This window comes from Spinacia oleracea, chromosome 4, assembly GCF_020520425.1.
Source record: "Spinacia oleracea cultivar Varoflay chromosome 4, BTI_SOV_V1, whole genome shotgun sequence".
NCBI lineage: Eukaryota > Viridiplantae > Streptophyta > Magnoliopsida > Caryophyllales > Amaranthaceae > Spinacia > Spinacia oleracea.
The window spans coordinates 184,660,520-184,685,630 of record NC_079490.1 but is presented as its reverse complement, the minus strand read 5'-3'; the positions used below and the strand labels follow the sequence as shown (position 1 = coordinate 184,685,630).

General features: G+C 34.9%; 2 protein-coding genes across 2 annotated transcripts; one reads left to right on the top strand and one right to left on the bottom strand.

The window, feature by feature from the left end:
- Positions 1 to 3,360: 3,360 nt before the first annotated feature.
- On the bottom strand, positions 3,361 to 7,110 carry LOC110805269 (CASP-like protein 4A3). Its single transcript, XM_022010871.2, has 3 exons — positions 6,374 to 7,110; positions 5,903 to 6,035; positions 3,361 to 3,753 (listed from the first exon to the last, which is right to left on the bottom strand). Exons 1-3 carry the CDS (start codon positions 6,985 to 6,987, stop codon positions 3,559 to 3,561), a joined length of 942 nt encoding a protein of 313 aa, XP_021866563.2. The 5' UTR covers positions 6,988 to 7,110; the 3' UTR covers positions 3,361 to 3,558.
- A 12,150-nt stretch (positions 7,111 to 19,260) lies between these two features.
- LOC110805279 (formate dehydrogenase, mitochondrial) lies at positions 19,261 to 24,914 on the top strand. The gene is made up of 6 exons (XM_022010878.2): positions 19,261 to 19,474; positions 22,745 to 22,916; positions 23,009 to 23,549; positions 23,678 to 23,802; positions 24,300 to 24,412; positions 24,530 to 24,914. Exons 1-6 carry the CDS (start codon positions 19,376 to 19,378, stop codon positions 24,641 to 24,643), a joined length of 1,164 nt encoding a protein of 387 aa, XP_021866570.1. The 5' UTR covers positions 19,261 to 19,375; the 3' UTR covers positions 24,644 to 24,914.
- Positions 24,915 to 25,111: the final 197 nt, after the last annotated feature.

The following is a 25,111-nucleotide window of genomic DNA, read 5'->3' as shown; positions in this document are numbered from 1 at the left end:
TAGTGGACTTAGGTTATTTTTTATTAGGTGATACCACTTTAGCCTGTCAATATGTCTCATCCCATAAACACAAACTAAAATATCTTAAACTAACATAATCGAGATATTTGAGCTAAAATCATAATGTGGGTTTAGACTTTAAAACTAACTGGGAAAATTTGAGAGAAAACCTTTTAAAACTTTTTTTGTGAGAATGCATCTTATATGTGAATAGTTTCAATAAACACATCTTATATGTGAACAGTTTTTAATAAACACACCTAAAGTCGGATTTTGGCAACAGAGTCAAGTTTTAGAGCGTTGACTCTCACCTTTTCCTTCTAACAACGTGTAAGTTACACCATTAATAATCACCATATAGATTGATTGACTTAGTTGGAGGGGAAATAAGGGAGTCAGCACCCAAGAACTTGATTTGTTGGTTTTATCTGACCTTAAACTGGTGTTATTTAAAACTATTGACATCTAAGGTATTTTCTCACAAAAAAGTTTTAAAAATTGTTTTTTCACAAACTGTAACATATATAAAAGATACGGATTTTTCATGAAATCCCCTCAATTTGCACGAAATTCACCAAATGCCCCTCACCTTTAATATAATACCCAAACTACCCTTACTAATGACGCGTCGTTTGTCCGCTGTTAGCCTACTTTCTAATTCACCAAATGCCCCTATAATGTAACTTATTTCACCAAATACCCCTATATTAAAATATAATTCACCAAATGCATAAAATTAATTTACTCGATACAAAGTCTACATTTTGATTTTTACACTATTCACAACGACTTTGGCCATTTTTTGTGATTATAAGTAGGAAAAAATGTAGTCATATTTATCACTTTAGATTCATATTAATATATATTTTCTAAATATCAATTTTTAATAATTTTTATGAGACCATCTGAAATGGCTCCTCAAAGCCAAAGCAACTATATATGAGACCATCTGCAGCCTGCAAGCAGAGAAATACATCACCAATAACTTGTTACTTGTGCATAACATATCTAAAACTTTCGGATCTCTACAAACTTAAATTACTTCTTGATTCGGTAAATTCGAGCTGCACTGTATTACTCAACTGCCTCTTGTTTGAGGAATATATTTATAGATTTTACATTTCCTTTCGAAAGAATGATATACTTTTGTCCTACAAAATTTGAGACTCAATATACCTAAAAAAAATTCACTTCAAATGATGAGCATAGGCCTCTGTCGAATGCTTGCCTGGAAAACCAATAAGCTTTGTACCTAAACCTAATTTTCTACACTCAGAATGTCCACTACTAAATTGTCTAATGTCTAGGGACAAATATTTTTCATGTCGAATAACCAAACATATGGACTCTAGAGGACAGCACACCAACACCGCACATTATCAACAGAGTTTTCATCATCATCGTCAACGCTGACCACGTCTGCCTTCAACGATTTCCATATACATTGTCAGGAGATGGACGCACACATTTCTGCAACACAGGTAACCAAAGATTTCAGAATCCAAGACCTTAACTGTTCTTTTTGTTCAATCCAAGATTGTAGCTTATTGCATAAATACAGTCATATTACCTTTATCTTCAATACCACTTCACTATCTCCACCTTAATTTCCATCCTACGTCAATGGGAGATATGCCCCACCGTGCCCTTTCCTTAGCACAAGTGGTCCAACATTTTCAGGAACCTTGTCAAAGGTTCCGTTACATGCATCAATCACATCATTAAACCCAATTGCAATGGAAGCCATCTGCAAACGAAACCTCAAATCTCTTGTTCTTTTAAGCAAACAGCGAATGACCTCCCCATATACGAAAAAAATAAGATGACATACTGTTGAATTGTTGATGGGTACTTCAACTTTAAGTTACACTTTCAGCTGAATTCGATTTGATAGTTTTCTCCAATCCTGGAATCTTTGTTTCACTAATTAATTGGATGTGTTATCGTTTTAATTGATCATAAATGCATCAAATTCATGAACCAATTTGATCTCTAAAAGCCCTAATTATTCCTGAAATTGCAAACTTAGAGCTTCGCAACCAAAATTTATACCTCAAATTGCATAAACCAATTCAATTCAACAACACCTAAAATTTAACGCGCAAAACATTAAAAGTACCTAAAAATCGAGTCAAATTATCGGACTTACTAGATACCACGCCATCAAACTCCATGAACTTAGATAATTATTCAAATTCCAGAAAATTTACAACAAAATAAAACAATAGCAAAAGTGAAATAACTACGATGCAAAAACAGAACGAAAATGATTGAGCATTTATAAATGAAATTTACCTCAATTTTACCGAATGAATTGAACGCTGAAATGTTTCGAATTCTAGAAGAACAATTACAGAAGTGAAAAAACAAAATTAGGGTTCCGAGATTCGAAGGTCGGCGGCGAAATTGGGGATGAGAATGAGAAATTTGGCAAAGTTTCGTAGCCACGCCGCTTTCGCACTCAGGGAATCAGAGTGCACTAAAATTTTGAAGGTTTTTGAGTGATTGATGAAGCAGTTATGGTGGTTGAATGTTGAAGAACAGGAGAGAGAGAGAGAGAGAGAGAGAGAAGAAGTTTGAGACTGGCGTTTTTTTTTTTTGAACCGTAAGGAAGAAGGAAATGGTTGGGTAAGGGGTAAGGGCGCAAAAGAAAAATAAGGGGAAAAGAATAAAAGACAGCTAACGGCGACTTAACGTTCGTTAAGTGTAAGGGTAGTTTGGGTATTATATTAAAGGTGAGGGGCATTTGGTGAATTTCTGAAAGTTGAGGGGCATTTCATGAAAAATCCGAATAAAAAACGTAATTGCGAGAAGAAGGGACCCTACTGAACCAGCACCTCGCACAGGTTAACTAGTCTAGCTACGCAGGTCTTCGCTTGAGTCACTCCCAAACATTTTTGCAGCTGATAGGGCTCAACCCTGTGACCTCCAAGTCACAAGGTGAGTTCCCCACCAACTTATGTTGGTTTGTTACAGATTATATTGGTAGCTTATGTGGTGGTGACCATTTATACTCTGTAGTTTTTAGTGCGAAGTTACGTTAGTACCCCGGGTATTGGTCAAAACTGGCCCACTCCAGATAGCGGTCTATCAGCCCTAATGAGGCCTCATCCTTGTCCAACCACACCAAGCAATAAGCACACAACTACACAACTCTGAACACACTTGCTGCCTAGCCAAAGTGCTAAGGCAGGAAGCAGACCTTAGCAGCCTGATAGACGTCCAGCAGTGCACACAAATGCACACCACCAAGCCAAACAACCGTGGCAATAACCCCTCTCGTCCCAAACACCACCTTTCACACGAACAAATGAACATGCTTTGGAGTACTACACATTTGATTGCAATGACTCCAACAAATAACTCAACAAGCTAGTTAAACAACGGAACATTCTTTTACAGTATCAATTAGCGGATTAACAAACACTAATCATGGGATTATACTACGCGCAAAAACCTCAGCTGTTATTGCGTGTGACATACCACACCACCAACTAATATACACAATATATCCCTTAATAAATGGTAAGACACCAAATCGATCTGTAGATGCCTAAGTTACATAAACTTGTGCGTGCAAAGTAAATAGCCAGAAACGAGAGAGCTGAAAGCAAAGGCAACGAAAGCAACAAAAGACACTCCAACTGATGCACTTGCCATAGCCGGGAATTTGTCGCTGCCCCAGTTGGATATCCAGTCATCCACTCGTGTAAAAGCTGATGACGACGCTGATAGTAGAAGATATGCCAATATCTGCCGTTCATTTAACAATATAACAGTTTTATCAGCACACAAGCATATGATATGTACCAATTTTTTACAGCAATATCTTTACTACCTCTGTCCCTAAATAATTGGGCAGGGTAACGTGACTAAAACTTAGAAAGTGGCCTAATGTTTGGGATGAAAATGTGGACGGTCGATTTTGGGAGCTAATTAGAAATTAAAGATTTTGTTTTCTATTCCCTAACGAAATATACAAGGATCTTATTGTTTTACGAGGATAACAAGTCTCTTAACAACAGAATGAAAAACTGGCGAATCAACACTTTTTCTGAAACAGAATATATGCCATCAATCTAATTAGCAAGAATCGGGACCATGCAGAACATCAGAAGATAAAGTAAATTCCTGATAAGTAGTTTCAGGCTCAGACCCCATGAAAGAAAATGATACCCGTTTCAGAACCACGTCTGACCGGTTTTTTGAGCAACCTACTACACATAAACTGAGAGCTTAAACAATGTTCAAATGACAAATATCAACTGGCCCATTATCTTTGGCAGTTCAGCTTACAGAACTAATAAACCCTAGTTTGTACATACTATTTTTACACTTCTGTTTCTGTATGAAGATGAACTATTCATTTAGTTAATAAAGTATTGATTAATAAGAATCGATGCATATTTTGGTAATTGGTACGGAGTAATTGTAAATTGTAACCAGTGAAAATAATGGCTCGATATCAACAGCGTACTACACAAAGTAAAAATAAAAGAACAAATAATTCAGCAAGCCAAGTATCAACCCTTTCTAATCTTCCTTGCAACAAGGAAGCAAAATAAAGCATCACACTACATATTACCATTAAAGTTTTTAAAGGAATTTGTTATGTACTTCAAAAGGTAGAGAATTTTAAAATGAAAAGGAAATCCTGACCATATATAAGAAAGATTAAAGTAGAATAAAGGCGTTCAAAAAGGCACTCCCAGTAGCACTACAAATTCTTCAAAACCAAGTAATCCATCCCCCTGATCAAGTTGATCTTCCAAACTTTTTAGCCAAGAAAAAGGCTTCCCGATAAGGTTTCAGTATTGTGTATTTGTGTGGGCATATTACCTCCTCAGTCTAGTGACACGAAAATGCATTCACCTCAGAGCTGATACTGCTTATTATACAGATCATCTGTTTGAAGTTATCCCGAGGAGAAACAAACAGGTAGAAAGAAATCCAATGGTTTCCTAAGTTTTGTGTTGCAGTTTTTAGTTTGGTTTGACAATCAGTACATCTGGAAAGTCTAAGAACCTGAACCCACTAATGTTCATGACACCCGTCATAATTTAGCACAAAACATCATCAAATTGAAATCTTGAATTAAACATTTACCCACCTAATAATAAGTAATCATGGTTGATTGAGGGAGGGGTGTTGATTAGTTAAGAGGTTACGAAAGAGCATATAACGGTTATAATCCCCTAACAAACCTCCAAATGCATAAGATAGTGTACACAAAGACGTATCATCATGTACTGATGTACGTATCACCTTTAAAGTTTCACTCTACTTTTGAAGGCTTACTTAACACATCTTATATGGTTCGCCACCACCCCTTCTCAAAAGCTTCCTGTCAAGACTGATATTCTGGATATGGAAACATATACTGCCCATTATGTCAATTGATAATAGGAACGGCGTGCTTAGACACATAATTCTAAGTTTCTAACCCTAACAAGTTCTTAATTAGGACATATTATATGCTAACCAGATATTGACAAAATCTAAATTAACTTTGCTGACTGATCAGAATCTTAGTTCTGATAGCAATTATTTAGAAGCTTTTTGAGGTATTGAAATCTGCTTCAAATTGAAAAGAGCATGAGGGTGATTTATTGTTTAATGCCAAAGCAGATTATTCAGGAACAAAGCTCAATTACTAAAGACAAAGACAACAATAATAGAGGCAGTCACTAGAAGGTAGTTAGCATATTATACTCCAGCCAAGAACATAAATCCAAACAGTGTAAGCCTTTTTGCCTACAACATTTCAACAAACTACAATAATTCAATGGTGGAATCGAGTTCTTCGTGTCGACCAAAATTAGGATCAATCACCATTGAAAAGAATGCAATAATTCAGCAAAGAAGAACAAATTTTGTTCTGTACATTTTAAAACAGGCTCACCTGATCAATTGCAAAATCAAAATAGTACCGAACTCGACTCCCAGCATCCTTTCCTGTAGTCAATTGGTGAAGCAGATCGAGTCCTTGCAAACCTGAGCAAGCAAATCCGATTACATTCACTGACATCGCGTACCTGTCCACCATCACATACCAATTACTCCGATTTCATGTTCTTTCGAGTTACTACTTACAACTTAGTAAGTTACAACCAGTATTAAAAGAATTTTGAAAAGTTCAGTAATAACATCAACCAATTTTCATTCACCTGGTACCTATGAACTGTAATTCAGTTACGAAAATCACATATTCGGGAATGGAGTTGCATTATCATGGACATTGACACGAGACTTTTCACATACAATTACAAATAAATGCATTGCCATTGAAACCTTGAAATTAAAGTAGATAGCAAAAATTATGGATTAACTCAAACACAGATTCAATATCCAAAAGGAAGATAAAAGAAAGGACCTGAATTCGATGTAACGATCAAATGAGTCAAGAGCCCAACCACGATTCTTATCAGCAGCCATAACAGAGAAAGAGACCAAGCACAACGCAAATTCACAAAATCGCAATGCTAAACCCATCCTTTTCACAAGTTTCCCTCTCCTCGCCCTCCTCAACACCGGAAGCTGCTCCCCACCTGTCCTCCTCTCACCCGCGAATCCGGTCTCGGCTTCCAGTTCCGTCTTAGTCACTGCCTCCGGTTGGTCGTGGACAAGCCGGTTTGCCCCATGAATCGGGACTAAGGACTGAACCAGCGGAAGAGGTGGGAGGGGGTTCGGCGGCGGCGGGGACGGAGAGGGAGAGGGGAACGAGAGGTTTTCTTTGATGGGGGAAAAGCCGTGGAAGGTGTGGTCAGAAGATATGGAAGAGGGAGAAGAGGTGGGGGAATCGGCGGCGGGAGGAGGAGGAGGAGGAGGAGTAGTGGTGGTTGCTGTAGTGGCATGGTGGTGGTGGTGGTGGGAGGAGAGAGAAGATGAAGAAGAAGACTCCATTTGGTTTTTGATGGTTTTGTTGTTCAATTGATGTTGAAGTACATCATCATCTTCTTCTTCTTCATGTTCTTGTATTTGTACCATTGAATTGAAGAAAAGTAGTGTTGACTATGGTGGATTTTGTAACAGTGAAAGCCCTGAAGAAAGGAGAAATGGAAGATGATTGTATAGCCTAGTCAGAAAGTGAGAAAGGTGAGTGTGGATTGTTGAGGGTTTAACTCAACTTTCTATTACAAGCCACTCAAGTGGGAATACGAATACAAATACAAATACAAATACAAATACAAATACAATAGCGAGGGTTTTTCGATCAAACTTTGTAATTTCCTCGTTGTCTTATTACACAGTACAAGTCCTTTGAGAAAAAAATGGATTTTTCACAGGATTATTAAACGGATTTTTCATGAAATGCCCCTGAGGTTTGCATTAATGCACCAAATACCCCTAAACTTTCCAAAATGCACCAAATACCCCTGAGGTTTAGTATAAATACACAAAATGCCCACAAGGCTAACGGACGTTAAGTCCCCGTTAGCTTATGTTTACCTTTTTGCCCTTAATAAACCGTTTTCTCTACTTATTCTAACATTAACCCTTAATTACATTAATTAACCCTTAATTATATTAATTAACCCTTAATTAAATTAATTAATCTCTTAACAAATCAAAAATCAATTACCCAAAATTTTTTGGATTCTCCATTGCTGCTCTAATTCTCCATTGCTGCTCTGTCTTCACCACCTTCTTTCTCTCCATTGAGTAAAGCACCGCAATCCCGCATGTTAGCCCCCGCCATAACTGCCCTCCAGATTTTGCCATTAAACATCGATAAACAGCATAAAACTATTAAGGGAATTATGAGGGGACCTAGACCATTATTAACATTCAAGGAAAATTAAAATCTAAGGAAGCTGGGTAAAAAATAGGTGCAATATCATGATTATCATCATACTAGCAATAGCAGCAGTTTTATTGATTTTTCCCCTCCGCAATTTTGAAGAGAGGTTGAACATCAATTTTGACACAAAACCAAACATAGAACAAGAAGGTGGTGAATCAATTACCCCCAATTTTCTCTGTCTTCACCACCTTCTTTCTCTCCAATCCCTTCTTCAAACCCATCACTTAAAACCCCATTTTCTCCCTTCTCTCACACACCCAAATCGATTGAACAAGACCCAAATCGAGGCTCAGATCTGTCGCTTTGTTTCTCGCGACGATCTGGGCGTGCCTTTGGTCCGCTCGAGCACACTAGTGTCGGTGGCGGTGTGGGGAGCTGGTGAGGAAGAGAAGGGGTTAGCGGGGCGGTGTGTGGTGGTGGTGAGGAAGAGAAGGGCTGGTGTCGGTGGTGAGGAAGAGAAGGCGCTGGTGTCGGTGGCGGTGTGGGGTGGTGGTGAGGAAGAGAAAGGGTTAGCAGGGCGGAGTGTGGTGGTGGTGAGGAAGATAAGGGTTGCAATGGAACATGGTGGTAGCTGTCATGGAAGGGGAGAGAGAGAAAAAAATGAAAAATCAAAAGGGAAAAAGAAAAAATAAAAATAAAATAAATTAAAAGTTAAAGTTAACAGATAATTTAACGGAGTTAACGGAAAATAGCTATTTTGGCCATTTTGTGTATTTATGTTAAACCTCGGGGGTATTTGGTGCATTCTGGAAAGTTTAGGGGTATTTGGTGCATTAAGGCAAACCTCAAGGGCATTTCATGAAAAATCCGATTATTAAACGATGTCTGCATTTTTTTTTTTTTTTTTTGACAGTGGATACAAGCAACAAAAACAAGGAAAATACACACCTAAAGCACATTCAGCCTAGTCTAGCCTTCTTAGCTAGATCATGTGCTCTTCTAACATCATTCCTATCACATTTTATAAGAACTACATTATCCATGGTCGAAGCTATATTAATAATATCAAAACACAAAGTAGCTACTTCCATCTTACAGTTAGGGTAGCTTTTGATGGAGGCCACTATGTTGCTGCAATCAGTTCTGAGAATAACACTAGACAGCGCCCTATTTTTTGCCTCTTTCAAACCTGTGAGAATAGCCAATGCTTCCGTTTGAAGTGCATTATGAGTTAACACTTTATCACCTCCTTCCCATAAAAGCTCTCCATTCACCTCTATGGTCCAGCCTATAGCAGCATCAACTCTTGCAACTTTTTTATTCATCTTCCAGGCTCCATCAACAGTGATTACTGTATTATATGCACCCACAACTCCAGTAATGCAATGCTGCTGCTGCTGTGAGTTTTGTTCCCCTTGCAAATGACCTCTTTTCATCCTAAGCTCTATTTTATTACGTTCTTCAATGGCATTGTTCGCCATCTTTCTTAATTCCATTACATGTTGAATAATACTATTCGGACTAACCTTGCTTCCTTTAAATACGATATTGTTCCTGTGGATCCACAAAGCCCATAACACCACAACAAACTCCATAGCTCTATTACTCTCCCTTCCATCTTCAATCCAGAAAAAATTCAGAAAGTTCTTAATCCACTCTTGTAGAGTAATTGTTTGTGCATAGTCAACTGTAATGCCAAGGGAACTCGCCTTCCATGTCATGCTAGCAATCCAGCAATCTCTAAATATATGTTCCTCAGACTCGTCTTCCTGTAAGCAAACTGGACAAGTTGAATCAACTATCATACCTCTTTTCTTCAACCTTGTTCGAAGTGGCAGTGACCTGTGCATTATTTTCCATATAAAAATCTTCCATTTTTGGATGATAGGCGAATGCCAAAGTTTTTTCCACATTCGGGACTGCTGCACTCTTGCCCCATTCACATCCTGTTTATCCACTAGATAAGCATATATTGCTTTCACAGAGCAAGGATCATCTTGTATACCCTTCCAATGGTATTGATCAGCTTTATCCTCACACGCAATATGAGTGCTCAGAATTGCCTTTGCCGTATATTGAGTGAAGGTATTCCATATGAGTGGTGCATTCCATACTCTTTCCCCGGGTTTAAACAGGTCTCTAACACATTGACCGTGAAATTCCTGATTACTTCGGGCTTTAAACTCCACTTTTTCCGTTGGCAACCATCGTTCCTGCCCTAATAGTGTATCTCCCCCAAAAATACTTTTGCCAAACCCTCCCCTAGCACGATGTCTGCATTTAATGCTTAAAGTACGATTTTACTTTTTAAATGTTCACGGCCTCATCCCGTTTTTATCCCCTCCAACCCCTTACCCCGGTAACCTCACTGTTATGGCAGCTCAACACTTCGCCAACCTCATTGGTCGGTTCCTCTCCACCATCTTCATCCTTTTTATCTTTCCACTCCTTGAACTTTTGGCTTATCTCTCACTCATCCTTCCACCATCTCCACTCCCCTTCACGCCCATCCCCTATTTGTGGCAGCAATCAAGAAGAAGAAGGACTAGGGATGGAAATATTCAGTGGATGATCCAATAACTCAATCACGCGCTATATTAAAGCGGGTGAAAAGTGGATGATGCGTAAAGCTCATGATGGTGACCCCTAGAAGTCAGATTTATCAGAGTTAGAGAAGTCACAAGTTGGACTTGGACGAAAGAAGATTAGAAAGAGCATGAGGTATTGATTTTTTGGTTTCAAAACATTGGGCTTTAATTTGGACTCTTATATACTAAACATTTTGGGCTTTGAACTATTATATACTAAACATTTTGGACTTAGCCCTCCTAGAAAATCCGCCTCTGTATAAGATAATATGAGTGAGATGGTAAATGGGGTATGACTAAAACAAAATAAAGCAGAGTACGTATGTACAACAAAAAAAAATGACAAAATATTCAGTGGCTAAAACGAAAAAGAACGAAGGGAGTAATGTTTTGTAATAATTAGGAGGGAAAATTTTAGTAATAGAGTGACGAAATATGTCAAGTTGCTATTTATGTACTTGTGTTTAAGGATGTGTTCTATTCACTTGATTTTCATTTATTTGAACTTACTTTAATTGTTAACTAGTGTGTAACCCGGGCGATGCCCCGGTTGCTACTTTGAATAATTAAAATTCGAATTTTTTTTTCAACTCAATATTTGACTAAGATACATGTAGACCATAAAAGTGAAAAGATTCATTAAGTTCATCAACTATACATGTACATTACCTTCATCATGCAAAGTAATTTTCCTAATGTTTTAATTGTTTAATTCACGGTTTTCCTAATATTGTAACCGTTACTTTATCTAATATAGTCCATACGAAATAAGAAGTAACATAAAAATTTAGTTGTTTTAGACTTCATGTTAACATGTATTATAAATTAACGTGCATGGATAAACAACAATTAGTGGTTGGTTAAGATGGTAATGAGAGTTATTCTCTAATCTTGAGGTCTTGTGTTCGAACCTTATTGTATTGATTTTTAGTTGTCAATAACATCACATAACCTTGGTGAGGGGATGATGTGGCGTAAGCAGGAGAGTTCTATGTGACACATAAACATTTTTCACAACGCGTTTTAATATATTAGTATAGATAGATAGATTATACTTAGGTAGCCCTTATTTTTCCTATACTTATCTGAAAAGGTGCGTTCTCTTCAACTTATAGAACCCGAACTTATCTGAACTTATGGTGCGTTCTCTTCAACTTATAAAACCTGAACTTATCTAAACTCATGGTGCGTTCTCTTCAACTTATAGAACTTGAACTTATCTTATCTGAACGTAGAGTGCGTTCTCTAAACTTAGGGTGCGTTCTCTTCAACTTATAGAACCTGAACTCATCTGAACTTATAGGTACTTATTAGAATTTATCTGAACTTATTAGAACTTAGGGTGTGTTCTCTGAACTAAGGGTGCATTGTAATACCCCCGATTTACTAACTTTAAATAAATAAGAAATAATACATACTTTATAAATATTTGCTGAAGCTTACACCTAAATCGGAGGCATCACCGCCACACTTGACCACATTGTCAAGTGCTAAGGCTTACAAAACTTAAACTATTACAACTCGATTACTAGGTGGTCTATTTACAACTGAAAAGTATTAAACTGTCATAAAAGACTATACGATAACACTTGAGCTCCTTCATCTTGAATTGCGATCTTTCACGATCAATCTGCTCCAGTTAATATTGACTGCTCACCATAGAGGACAAATTTCAAAAGGATCGTCGCAGGGCCACCATAAGAAAAAGACATGGCCGCAAACACACATAGCAAATAAACACACACGTCAGCAAACAGCTGAGTAATCACCCGTTACAAACAGAAACATACTAAAATAGAGTAATAAAGTGTCATGTAAATAATGTAGTATGAAACTACATTTCAAGTATGATCCCAAAAATAAAACTAACTCCATACTATACGGAAACTATAAACCTTCTCTTCATATGAACCTCAAATATATTGATATGATCTTTTCCTCTACTAAACGTACTCAAACCAATAGGTGCCATATTTGCTCTTTGTTCTATACCTAGCCTTGGACATGGGTAATTCGAATAAATAAACCAACAAGTATAAAAACTTGAAACTCTCAATAGCTACTAAAAAGACTCTCTGAGTCAAGGCCACTTTTGGATCAAATCTCACTTTTGGAGATATTAAGAAAAATAAAGATTGTATCTTGCTCCTTTACTAATGGTTATCATCTCCCTACCAACATGCCAAGGACTAAGGTCTATAACATCGAGCCTCAAACCAAAAATATACGAAGTATATAACATTCATTCTCAACCTTGATCTCGTGATCTCCTAATCTTATCAAAACCCGCGCTGGGTCTCTAAAATATATATACTGCTCAACAACGGCACAAGATCCAAAACCATATCATTCATTCTCCATAATAATCTGACTCCTCTATTGCGACAAAAGGAGTACACAAATGAAAATATTAATCCATCCAAACTATTACTAATCGAACATCCAAAGCATCTCAATGTAACCCAAAAATGATAATATAAGTCTTCAATGATTGATATACTCTATAATACAACTCAACTCATAAAACTAGCCTAAATCTTCGATCTTTCATACTTTCAATACTACCGAAATAAATAAATTCATGTCTACTGCTACTATAGATCCTTCAAACAATAAGACAATAATAAAATGCATCTTATAAGAAAACCAATACTATATTCTAATATAGATAATCGTGCATATTAGCAAATTGAACACAATAGAAATTTAACACACATTATAACAAAGTAGAATATATAATCAATTACGCATAGTTGACGACTAATATGCTCATGTGACTCTAAATCGTGATTACACATAATAATCAATATATATAAATAACTTAATAGACTAGGGGCGTGTGATTACAACTAATAATATACACGAACAATTAGAAAGGACTAAGCGTGATTACACATAGTAATAATAATTCACACTATACAAATGACTCGAAAAGACTGGGTGTGCGTGATTACCTTCCGAGGATTCGAGACCGTGCATTAGAACAATAAAGACTCGCCTACCCACTACATCTCGACGACAACGTATCAATTTAAATCCATAAGCTAAAAGATCATGGTTGGTATATGGTGATAGGGATTCACGCAACATATTGTTTTGATCTTTGACGAAGGTACGTACATGATGATCTTCCTATGAGATTCAATATGTGGTCACTAAATTTGGAGTTTGACTTTCCACAAATTACCGAACAAAAAAAAAAAGATGATTATGGGTTCTTAATTTATACGCAACTCCATACGATTACAATGTAAAACGGCTGCACTAAGGTTTTCTAAAAATAATTAGGGTTAACGGAATATATATAGGTGCTCGTAATAAGAGTCCTACTCATTTTAAAATAACGTTTTTAAACTTTCTGAAAATATTAAAAGAGACTAGCTAAAAACGGATATAATTATAGTTTGACTATAAAATATATTTTACAAAATTATAAAATATTGGGGTATTACATGCATTCTCTTCAATTTATAGAACCTGACTTTATCTGAACTTATTAGAACTTAGGGTGCGTTCTCTTCAACTTATAGAACCTGAACTTATCTAAACTTATGGTGCATTTTCTTCAACTTATAGAACTTATATTATCCGAACTTATCTGAACTTATCTGAACATAGGGTGCATTCTCTTCAACTTATAGAACTTATATTATCTGAACTTATCTGAACTTATAGGACCTTATTTAATTTATAAGACCTTATAGGACCTTATTTAATTTATAGGAACTTATAGGACCTCATAGGACCTTATAAGACCTTATATGAACTTATTTTATTAGACCTTATTAAATCTTATTATACTTTATTTAAAGTTTATTAGATTACTACTAAATTTTTTACCATTAGAATATTGATAATAGTAGATTGTAAATATTAATAAATATAATTTAATAAAGCAATTATTATTTAGTTCTTTATATTGATAATTATATTTTCATGTTATTTAATAATATAAATTATTACTCTGTAATAATTATCCAAAATTTATAAAATCCAAGTACGAATTCGACGAATTTGTAAAGAAATATTTGTAACTAACACTTTAATAAACATCTGTATACTCTGTAATGTAACTTTAACACACGAAAAATAACTCTTTGATACTTCGTACGAGAATTTCACTTGATGCATTGATGTAAAGAAGTAACAATATGATTATTTGCGTCTCACCAAAATAACCGTCCATTGATTTGTGATGTACACATAATTTTAAAAGTGTTAATTATTAAGTTTTCCCCTTATAATTAAATTGATAGTAATTAATAATAACATATTAATTCATATTTACGTATTATTGATAATTATTATCGTCAATTAGTAACCACAAATTATTTTATTATAATAATATAAATATGATTTATTTAATATAACAACGCAAATAATCATAATATTACACATTTTATTTAAGACCTTATTGGAACTTATAAGATCTTATTGGAACTTATAGGACCTTATTGAAACTTATAGGACCTTATTCAACTTATTTGAACATATCTGAACTTATAGGACCTGAAAATAAGGTCATCTAAGTTGACGAGAACAAGACCTTATTTTTCTTGAAATAGGTGGAAATAAGGCGAATAAAACATATTTTATAGTAGTTATAGATTAGTTTTGCATAATCACCTTAAAAAAAAAAAAATCAAAGTTTAATAAGTCCATACAAGTATCAAAAAGTTCTAATAAATACATATAAGACCCAATAAATTTCAATCAAATTTAATAAGGGAGTGTTTGGTATGAGGAATAAGAATAATAAGGAGGATAAATAGGGAATTAGTTAGTGGGACAAAAATAAAATATGTAATATCCTTTGATATGAGATGAGGATAGGGATAAAGAAATTAATGATAGATATGAGGTTAAGGATAAGGAATTTGTCACGAGGATTTTATCAATTTTATACGTGTCCAATGTTTGGTCTGAGTTGGAAATAAGATTAGGATAAGTAGCAAATTTATTAAAATACCCTTACTAACTTTCTTATCATCTCCTACTTTTTCCCTTTCAATTCATTAAGAGTGTTTTGTCTTTTGATCTTATTTTCTTATCCTCCCCCCTAATACCACCTCCCATTACGTATATAAATGATGGGATAAGGAGGGGGGATGTTTATCCCTATCCCTCTTTTTCCCCCTTATCCTTACAAACAAAGGATAAGAGGGAATTGGGATAATAAGTCCTTAACCCTACCCGTTATCCCCCGAACAAGCAGTCGGGGGAAGAGATGAAGATAAGAGTTTGGGATATAACAAATCCTTTGTTTGTTTGAGGGGATGTGATTAGAGGGGGATAAGGATAACACCCCCTCCTATCCCTCCAATTTAATACTCTCTTTGTTCCTAATTGTTTGTCCCATACATAAATAGTGTTTTATTAAGGTTTGGTTGTGTAAAACTGAGAAGAGGTCATATATAATGGTAGATCAAATGTATTTTATGTGAAAGTATAGTTGTGTTCTCACTAGCTTTTATGAAAATGAGACAATCTTTTAGGGACAATCTAAAATAGCAAATGGGACAAACAAAAAGGGACGGAAGAAGTATGTAGGGAGAAAGTGTTATAAGGTAATGAAAGGACACATATACGGATATACCTTTAATGGGAAAGAAATGAAAGAAATGGAAACTTAGTAAGGTATTTTAGTAACAATGTCTTTTATCCTACTCTTACCTCAACTTATACCAAAGAGGACCTTTGGTATGAAGGATACGGATAAGATGAATAAAATGAGGGTGTGATTAGGATATGATAAGTGTTTTTCCCATGGTTGGCATGAAAAATGAATAAGATTGGGAATAAGTGTGAAAATTATTCAAATACCCTTTATTAATCTTCTTAATCTCTAAAATTTTCTTCTTTTTCATTAACGGCAAAGTATTACTTCCTTCAATTTTTAATACTCACAACGTTTAGACTTTTAACACTACTCACATATTCTATTGGAAAAATTGTTTTTAATAATCCAACCTTTCGACGATTTTCCGTTAATAATCCAACCTTTGAATTATTCTTAAATAATCCAACCTATATACCCCATTAACTTTTATTGCACCCAGATGACCGACAACCGGGTAAGAAGGCCAGCTCATTTTTTTAACTTTTCTTCACCCTCTCTACTCTAATTTTCGTCTTCCTTCCTTCTTCCTGTTTTCTTCTTCTTTCCTCCAACACTGCATCATCCTTCACCTTCCCTCTACCTCACCAAAATCCAGCCCCAACAAACACCATCCACAATAATAGACACCAAGCTAGCTATACCCTCCTCTATTGCTCCTTTTCTCCACCGCATCCAACACTCCTGCACACCTCCCCAAAATTAACCACGCATCACCACCTCCATCTACCAACTCAACCCAACCACCATCTCTACATCAATCGCACCATCACACCATCACACCCCTTCCTCTCCCCCGATCCGCCCAGCAATGCCACGACCTTCAATTCCTCGCCCATCTCCCCTGAACTTCAACTATATGCCACTTATTAATCGAATAATTCTCAACTCAAAGATCAGACATCACATCAAACAATGTGATTAAACCACAATCAAGAAGTTTCTTAATTATCAAACTTCTTCAACCATGGATATTGATCTCTGGTTAGCAATCGCGACGGCAGCTATTAACACGTACTGCATAATTGGATTAAGCCCATTATTAAAAATTTTGATGTGGTATTTTTTGGTTAATTGGGATGATAATTCATTATCTGGCTTCTATGATGTATAATTTTAAATTTATTGATTTGTTAATTTTATGGGGTTTTCTTGTTTTGAATTTTCTAAAGAACTGACATTCGATCAACTTATTTGAAGGTAAATCATTTGGGGGATTTTGTGTAATTTTTTTTTATAACACTGTAAAATTGGATGAAATCCATGTTTGCCTTCGTTAGAGGAAGATGAGGGAATGAAAGAGGATAAATGGAGGAGGAAGAAAAAACAAAAACAAAAGGTAAGAAAAGAAAAGAAAATACATATTAAATTATAACGAATAATAGTATGACATGTGTATAGGTTACCTGCTATAACGGGTTGGTGACCAGTTGGGTGCAATAAAAATTGATGGGGTACGAAGGTTGGATTATTAAATAATAATTCAAATGTTGGATTATTAATGGAAAATCGTCGAAAGGTTGGATTATTAAAAGTAATTTTTCCTATTCTATTTTGACTATTGTTGATGATTTATAGGTAAGATAAAACATAGTCATGTTGGACCTTGTTAGATTCATCTCAGTGTGTATTTTCAAAATATCAAGTTTTTTATAATATTTTCCTAAAGAAAATTAAAGATATTAATAATCAAAGATGTACATTGACATAATGAAAAAAGCTGTAAGTAAAACGGTGGAAGTATTTTCAAATTTATTTCTTATTCCCTTATACCACTCCCTCCATCAGCCCTCAGGCATAAGATTGATGAACGCTACATTTCTGTAATCTGTACTCTTTTACCTGCATCCGTCCCCTCTTATCCCTCCAATTCTCCAAACAAACATTCCCTAAATAAACATCCTCTAAATTTACTCTACTCTGTATAAGTTGATAATTTGAATGCATAATCGGATACATATCAATTTTTCCGTGATTAAAGAAAAATCTGAATGTCACCTACCGTTACATGCATGAAACTTGTGCATAGGCTTTATAGCAGTACAAACTTTTATATAAGGTGGTCTTACACAAAAGACTACCTTGAGGTCATATAAGTTAAGCAATGAAATAATTTAGTTAAACACTTGAAAATAATTAGTTAAGCACTAGAACTAATTAGTTAACCAATATAACCAATTAGTTAAACAATTAAAGTGGTCTTTCCGGTAAGACGGTCTTACACAAAAGTTGTTGTTATAGCAGCCACCAAGTGGATGTAGACAACAGGCAAAAGACAAGTATGGTTATACTTAAAGTGTTAGACCAATGAATGCCCTTGTCTTTTACAAGTGTTTGAACTCATCCAGATTACGTGTTATTAGGAACATTTATTTTTTAAGTTATTTATTTAATTTAATATGGACAACTTCTACTCAATCTGTGCAGGCAATAAGGATTAAGGCATGGATCAAGGTGATTCAAGATTTCAAGGGTCATTGCCTCATTACCATTAGCAGGTTGTACTCTATTTTGCAACTTCTAAATTTGCAAAATAAGATTTATAATTTATTTTTGAATTAAAAAAAATCAAGTGTCACGTAGATAATTAAATAGGTGCTACGTATATATTTTTAATTAATTAATTACTAATATATACAACTCCATCCAAAATCAAACACTCTAATAATTAAAAAAATAAATCTAAAATAAAATTCATCCAAAATGAAATACTAATCTAAAATAAAATTCATCCAAAATCAAGCACTAATCTAAAACAAAATTCAATCTAAAATCAAACACTAATCTAATATTAGAGCGCCACGTAGGAAATCTAATGCTTCCGGCCAATGAAAAATAATATTTTGAAATTATTTTTGAATTAAAAAACTCGAGTGTCACGTAGATAAATAATTAGGCGCCACATAAATATTTTTATTAATTAATTATTAATATTACGCATATACAATTTCATCCAAAATCAATCATTATAATAATTAAAAAATAAATCTAAAATGAAATTCAATCCAAAATAAAAAAAATAATCTAATCTAATATATAAATATAGCAATTGGTATATATAGGAGTTTTTTTTAACTTAACAATTTAATAGAATTCGTACATAACACGGGCTAAAATCTAGTTTTAAAATATAGATGAGTTCATTTTTTTTTGGTGTGAATGAGTCAACAAAGATAATATAAATAAAAGATATATTTTACAAGTTTTAACCACTAAATCAAGATATTATTAGTAGATAAATTCACTTAAATTCAGTTGAAATAAACATAGATAATGTTCAATATAAAAGAACACAACCCAACCCGACACCTTTACTCATTTTCAACCTCACTCTATCACACACACACTTCCCTACAAATCCCGCATTCTGAAACAGAGAGAGATACAAAGAAATTAGGAGAGAGAAAGAGAGTGATCAAGTAGAAGATGGCGATGAGGCGTGTAATTTCATCTGCTGTCAAAACTGTGACGGCTAATTCAGCAAGATCATCCTCATTTTCTTCCCCATTCACCAGGAATCTTCATGTATGCTCTACTTTTCATTTTATAATTTCGTTTCCTTTTTTTTTTAATCCATTTTGATCTTTTGGCTAAAATCGTCAAAATTGTGCTTTTTTAAATTATTGTTATTGTCAGAAGTTAAGTAATTTTCAATGTATTTTTTCTTTTCTTTTTATTTTTGATTTTTAATTAGGATTACTACTGAACATGGAAACTTGATCATGGCTTTAAGGGATTTTGGTTTTACTATTTGTTGAATAAATAAATACTGTATATAATTTCTTTGGTTATCCAAGGAATTTTAAAAAAAATTAAAAAAATTCGATTGTTAGGTTTAATTGCATTATTGCAGGTAGGATCAGATCAAAGAAATTGAACCTAAACTAAGCTTGTGTTGATTACTAAACAGTAAACACTTCAAACATGCTTCCTCCATTTCAATAATTTCGCCATTTTGGGTTCCACGTTTGTCTATGCACAATTTTGACTGATTAACTCAATAATGGGCTAATTGTTAGATTAGCTTGTCATTTAAGCTAATTTATTTTCTAGCTAGTTTATGTTAAGAACTATACTTTGAATTATGAAAACGTAAAATACAGAAACTAGATTAGGACGAGTTAATCTCCGTCCTTAGGTTAATATTAGCCCCCCACCACGTTGCTGATGGAATTCAAAGCTAATCTACCCCAGTATTCCCTAATCACGAATGAATACAACAAATTCAACCATTCCCATGAACATGTATTTTGGAAGAAACTGACATTCTAAGAAATATGAAAAACGTAATTAACACATTAACCTAACAACGCGTCTTCTGTGTGACCGGCCACTGGAAGAAACTGACATTCTAAGAAATATGAAAAACGTAATTAACACATTAACCTAACAACGCGTCTTCTGTGTGACCGGCCACACCATCAACTTGATGGTATGACGCGCGTCAACTCCCTCGCGCGTAGCTACTATACAGAGTTATTGACTGGTGTTATTTGATTTTCTATGCTAGTGTTACTTGTACATTGTATTCGTTGTTACTTTTCTTATTTTAGTGCAGTTTTTCAGTTTCATGTTAGAGGTTCCTTGTAGACTGGTGTTACTCGACTCTCTATGTTGGTGTTACTTATATATTATATTAGTTGTTACTTTTTTTGTTTTATTGCAGTTTCATGTTAGAGGTTCCTTGTATGGCGTTACTTGACTTTCTATGCTGGTGTTACTTATACATTATATTCACTGATACTTGTCTTGGTTTATTGCAGTTTCTTCATTTTCATGTAGAGGTTCCTTGTATAGACTGTGTTACTTGACTTTCTATGCTGGTGTTACTTATACATTGTATTCGTTGTTACTTTTCTTGTTTTATTGATGGTTCTTCAATTTCATGTCAGAGATTCCTGGTATAGACGGGTGTTATTTGATTTTCTATGCTGGTGTTACTTTTAGTTATTGCAGTTTCTTCAATTTCATGTTAGAGGACCTTTGTATAGACTGATGTTACTTGACTTCTATGCTGGTGTTACTTATACATTGTATTCGTCGTTACTTTTCTTGTTTTATTGCAGTTTCATGTTAGAGGTTCCTTGTATAGACTGGCCGGTGTTACCTTGTTTTCTATGTTGTTGTTACTTTTATATTCCGTTAACCAACGCATTGGGCTTATTTATAAGTATGAATACGCCACACCATCAAGTTGATGGTATGGCTGGTCACATATTAGACTTGAGGTTAACCTAATGCATTAGATTAAATAGGAAAATCAATAGGGCAGTTACTAGATAACTGCCCTTGGTATTATCCTATTTAAAATAAATAATTAATGAATACCGTAATATTAATTAATTAATAACGGCAAAAAAGATTAACTTTAAGTATGTCATTAAATCGACCGTGCACGTAAATATGTAGCTAAATTAGCAATATAATGCTAGCAAACCAAGCCCAATGTTCCACTTAGCCCAATAACTCAAGCCATCTCATATTCAATATATGAAGGACATGAGTATATTAAAAACAACCAAAACATCATATTTCTTCCTTGTATGAGAATACTCCTACACACATAAGTTGAAGACTACTATCTAACCGTTTATGTCCCAATGACAAGCTAATTTACCATATTAGCTTGATATTAAATTTTGTTCACTTTTCAATTAATCATTTAATTTAAACTTTATTTTAATTAAAACTTGCACTCCAATTGGGCAGATTTTTCCCAAGCAAGCCATTTATCAAAATTACGCAAATCGTTAAGCTAGTAGCTTGAGACTTTTGCAAATTGCAAGCAAGTCCCTAGCTACAACCATTGGAGATGTTCAAATATCTTTAACCATTTGTACAATTATAAAAATTGAAAATATACATTTGCACAAATTCAACAATATTTTGACACCCATAACATTTGTTTTTATATGGATTATTAGTAAAAGAAAAATATGGTCAAAATAAGACTTGAATATAAAGGGACCGTGCAATTATTTTAAAACGGAAGAAGTATGAATCACGGAGTATAAAGACTACAAACAATGAGCCTACGCTCTACAGTCTGCACAACGTGTGGCAGCGTACCAAGCTGAGCCAACTGGCCAAGTGTTGTGCCTAGTCTGCCTACATGCTTGGGGCAGTGTCTTTTTGTTCCGTAATAACCGAAGCCAAACCATGGCTAATGCTCAGCACAACCCACCTGCCTAGGAAGTCATATTAACACCTTTAATTACATATTAATAAAAAGAATGAGTTGATAGTTTGAAAACACACCTTAGATACAGTTCCTACAACATCCCAAATGTAAGTTTTGTTTGTTTTATATTGTTGTGAATGTATGCCTGTATTGTCAAAGTTTCGGCTCTTAGACTAAAACATTTATTGCTTATAGGATGATGAAAACTGGTTAGATGAAAATCATGAAACAAATAATAAACCATGAGTATCCAAGTTGTTCAAGTTGCCATTAAAATCTAGAAACCTTTTTTAACAGTCGTTAAAATATTGATCATTTGATTTTTTGTTACAGTTCTATAATGAAGAAAACATTTATTTGGGTACTGTGAGGAGTCAAATGGCAAACGTTAATGACTTACGGAATATGCAATATTAGCCTCTGGTAGCTACATGGCTTTTAATCCTTTTGTGTAATGATTTTTATCATTTAGTGTAATTGATGTGAGCACTAGGAGTTTATAATACTTATAGTGCAGGAAGTTTGATGCAAATGGGAACACAATATTCCAATAGGTCACTGTATTCGATTTTACTGCATATATCATCTTTAACACCTTGCTTATTATTAAACAGGATTCTTCGGCAAGCAAGAAGATTGTAGGTGTTTTTTACAAAGCAAATGAATATGCATCAATGAATCCCAACTTTGTGGGTTGTGTGGAAGGTTCCCTGGGTATACGGGAGTGGCTGGAGTCACAAGGCCACGAGTATATTGTTACCGATGACAAAGACGGACCAGATTCTGGTTAGTATTAAGACTTATCAAGCTGTTCATTCCCAAAATACTTTTATAGGCACAAATGTAATTATATCTGATTTCCCGGGTTGTGTATACAGAACTTGAGAAGCATATTTCTGATCTACATGTTCTTATAACGACTCCATTCCATCCTGCGTATGTTACGGCTGAAAGGATAAAGAAAGCAAAGAAGTTGGAATTATTACTGACGGCTGGAATTGGGTCTGATCACATTGACTTGAAGGCTGCAGCTGCTGCTGGTCTAACAGTTGCAGAGGTAACTGGAAGCAATGTTGTGTCTGTTGCAGAAGACGAGTTAATGAGAATCCTGATTCTAGTCAGGAACTTCTTGCCTGGATATCATCAAGCTAGCAATGGAGAGTGGAATGTAGCTGGTATTGCCTACAGAGCTTACGACCTTGAGGGTAAAACTATTGGAACTGTTGGTGCAGGACGGATCGGCAAGCTTTTGCTTCAGAGACTGAAGCCATTCAATTGTAATCTTCTGTATCATGATCGTATCAGGATGGACCCCGATATGGAGAGTCAGACTGGAGCTAAGTACGAAGAGGATCTTGTCAACATGCTCGGAAAATGTGATGTGGTTGTCATGAACACTCCTCTTACTGAGAAAACCAAGTATGTTGGACTTATCATCTCGCTCTCGCCTTATAAATATATTATGCAATCAATAAACTTTGAAGAGAATGTTATTCTTAATTGAAATATTTGAAGTCTATTAAGTAAACTTGTCATCTTTGATACAGAGGAATGATTAACAAGGAAATGATCTCAAAGATGAAGAAGGGAGTTCTAATTGTTAATAATGCTCGAGGAGCTCTCATGGATACCCAAGCTGTTGTTGATGCATGCTCAAGTGGTCACATTGCAGGTAATATTTCTATTCTTGCATACTTCTCCTAATAGCTATTAGAGCATCTCCAATAGTAAGCTAATTTGATAATTAGCTTGTTATGCCACATAAGATTTCAAGCTATTTCATTGTCTAGCTAATTTGTGCTCCAATGGATAGCAACTAGCTTGTTAATTAAATTAGTTTCACTTGTCCCACTTGTCAATTAATTATTTGACAACTTTGGTAGCTAGTTGTCAAGCAAATTAGCTTAAACAAGCTAATTTGCTTGGCCAAGCTAATTTATTATTTGCACTTCAATGGTCTAGCTATTAGCTTGAAACTTTTATAAATTTCAAGCTAGTCCCTAGCTACAACCATTGGAGATGCTCTTAGCGTTATACATCATGCTAATTCTTAATTCTTACCTATTAAACAAACCATTGTTAAATTTCTTCTATGGATATTTAAAATTCAAAACCCTCAAAATTAAGATTATTAGATTAACGCGATTTGTATAACATTTTTCAACACAGGATATAGTGGAGATGTTTGGTATCCACAACCAGCTCCGAAGGATCATCCTTGGAGATACATGCCAAACCAAGCTATGACCCCTCATATTTCTGGGACAACTATTGATGCGCAGGTAATCTTTGTCATTGTTTCAATATCTGTACAATTTTTTTTATGTATGGGTTTGGTTATGGGCTCATCAAACGTAGACGACTAATCTGTTGAAATGAAATGAAATGAAATGGTGCAGTTGCGCTATGCTGCTGGTGTGAAGGAGATGTTGGACAATCACTTCAAAGGAGAAGACTTTGCTCCTCAACACTACATTGTCAAGGAGGGTCAACTGGCACCCCAGTATCGCTAATTATATCTGAATGAAACTTGAGTTGTATCTTTTTCAATTTTCATTTCCATTGTCAATACATATGGAATAACTGTATTCCTTACTGTCAGAATACAGATGTATCACTCAAGTTAAAGTTCCAAACATTCATTGTATGATGTAAAATGTGCAAGTACTTTCGTAGTTGATGTTTCTGAGGTTCCAACCAACCATTCATCGTGTAAACCTTGAAACCTCTGTATGTTTTTTCATACATATCGAGTCAGAATAAGTAATTTTGTTGGCTGTAAAATGATGGATATTACTTTTAAGCTATGTTACCCAGACTCTGGTACGAGTGTCGGACACCAGTACGTGTTCAAGTGTCCGACACGGCTAACTTGTGAATTTTTTTTCATGATTTTAGACCAAAATGAAGTGTCTGAGTGTCCATACCCATGTTCAAGTGTCGAGGATCCAACACGGGTACTTGAGGTAAAACAAAGAGTC

What these genes read in the sequence shown, in the direction of transcription:
- LOC110805269 (XM_022010871.2), bottom strand. Translation starts at nt 6,987, where the DNA reads ATGGTACAAATACAAGAACATGAAGAAGAAGAAGATGATGATGTACTT. An exon ending in GATCGTTACATCGAATTCAG is followed by an intron (nt 6,036 to 6,373) that starts GTCCTTTCTTTT and finishes GATGGTGGACAG; the next exon opens with GTACGCGATGTCAGTGAATG. An exon ending in TTGATTTTGCAATTGATCAG is followed by an intron (nt 3,754 to 5,902) that starts GTGAGCCTGTTT and finishes AATGAACGGCAG; the next exon opens with ATATTGGCATATCTTCTACT.
- LOC110805279 (XM_022010878.2), top strand. Translation starts at nt 19,376, where the DNA reads ATGGCGATGAGGCGTGTAATTTCATCTGCTGTCAAAACTGTGACGGCT. An exon ending in CAAAGACGGACCAGATTCTG is followed by an intron (nt 22,917 to 23,008) that starts GTTAGTATTAAG and finishes TTGTGTATACAG; the next exon opens with AACTTGAGAAGCATATTTCT. An exon ending in CCTCTTACTGAGAAAACCAA is followed by an intron (nt 23,550 to 23,677) that starts GTATGTTGGACT and finishes TCTTTGATACAG; the next exon opens with AGGAATGATTAACAAGGAAA.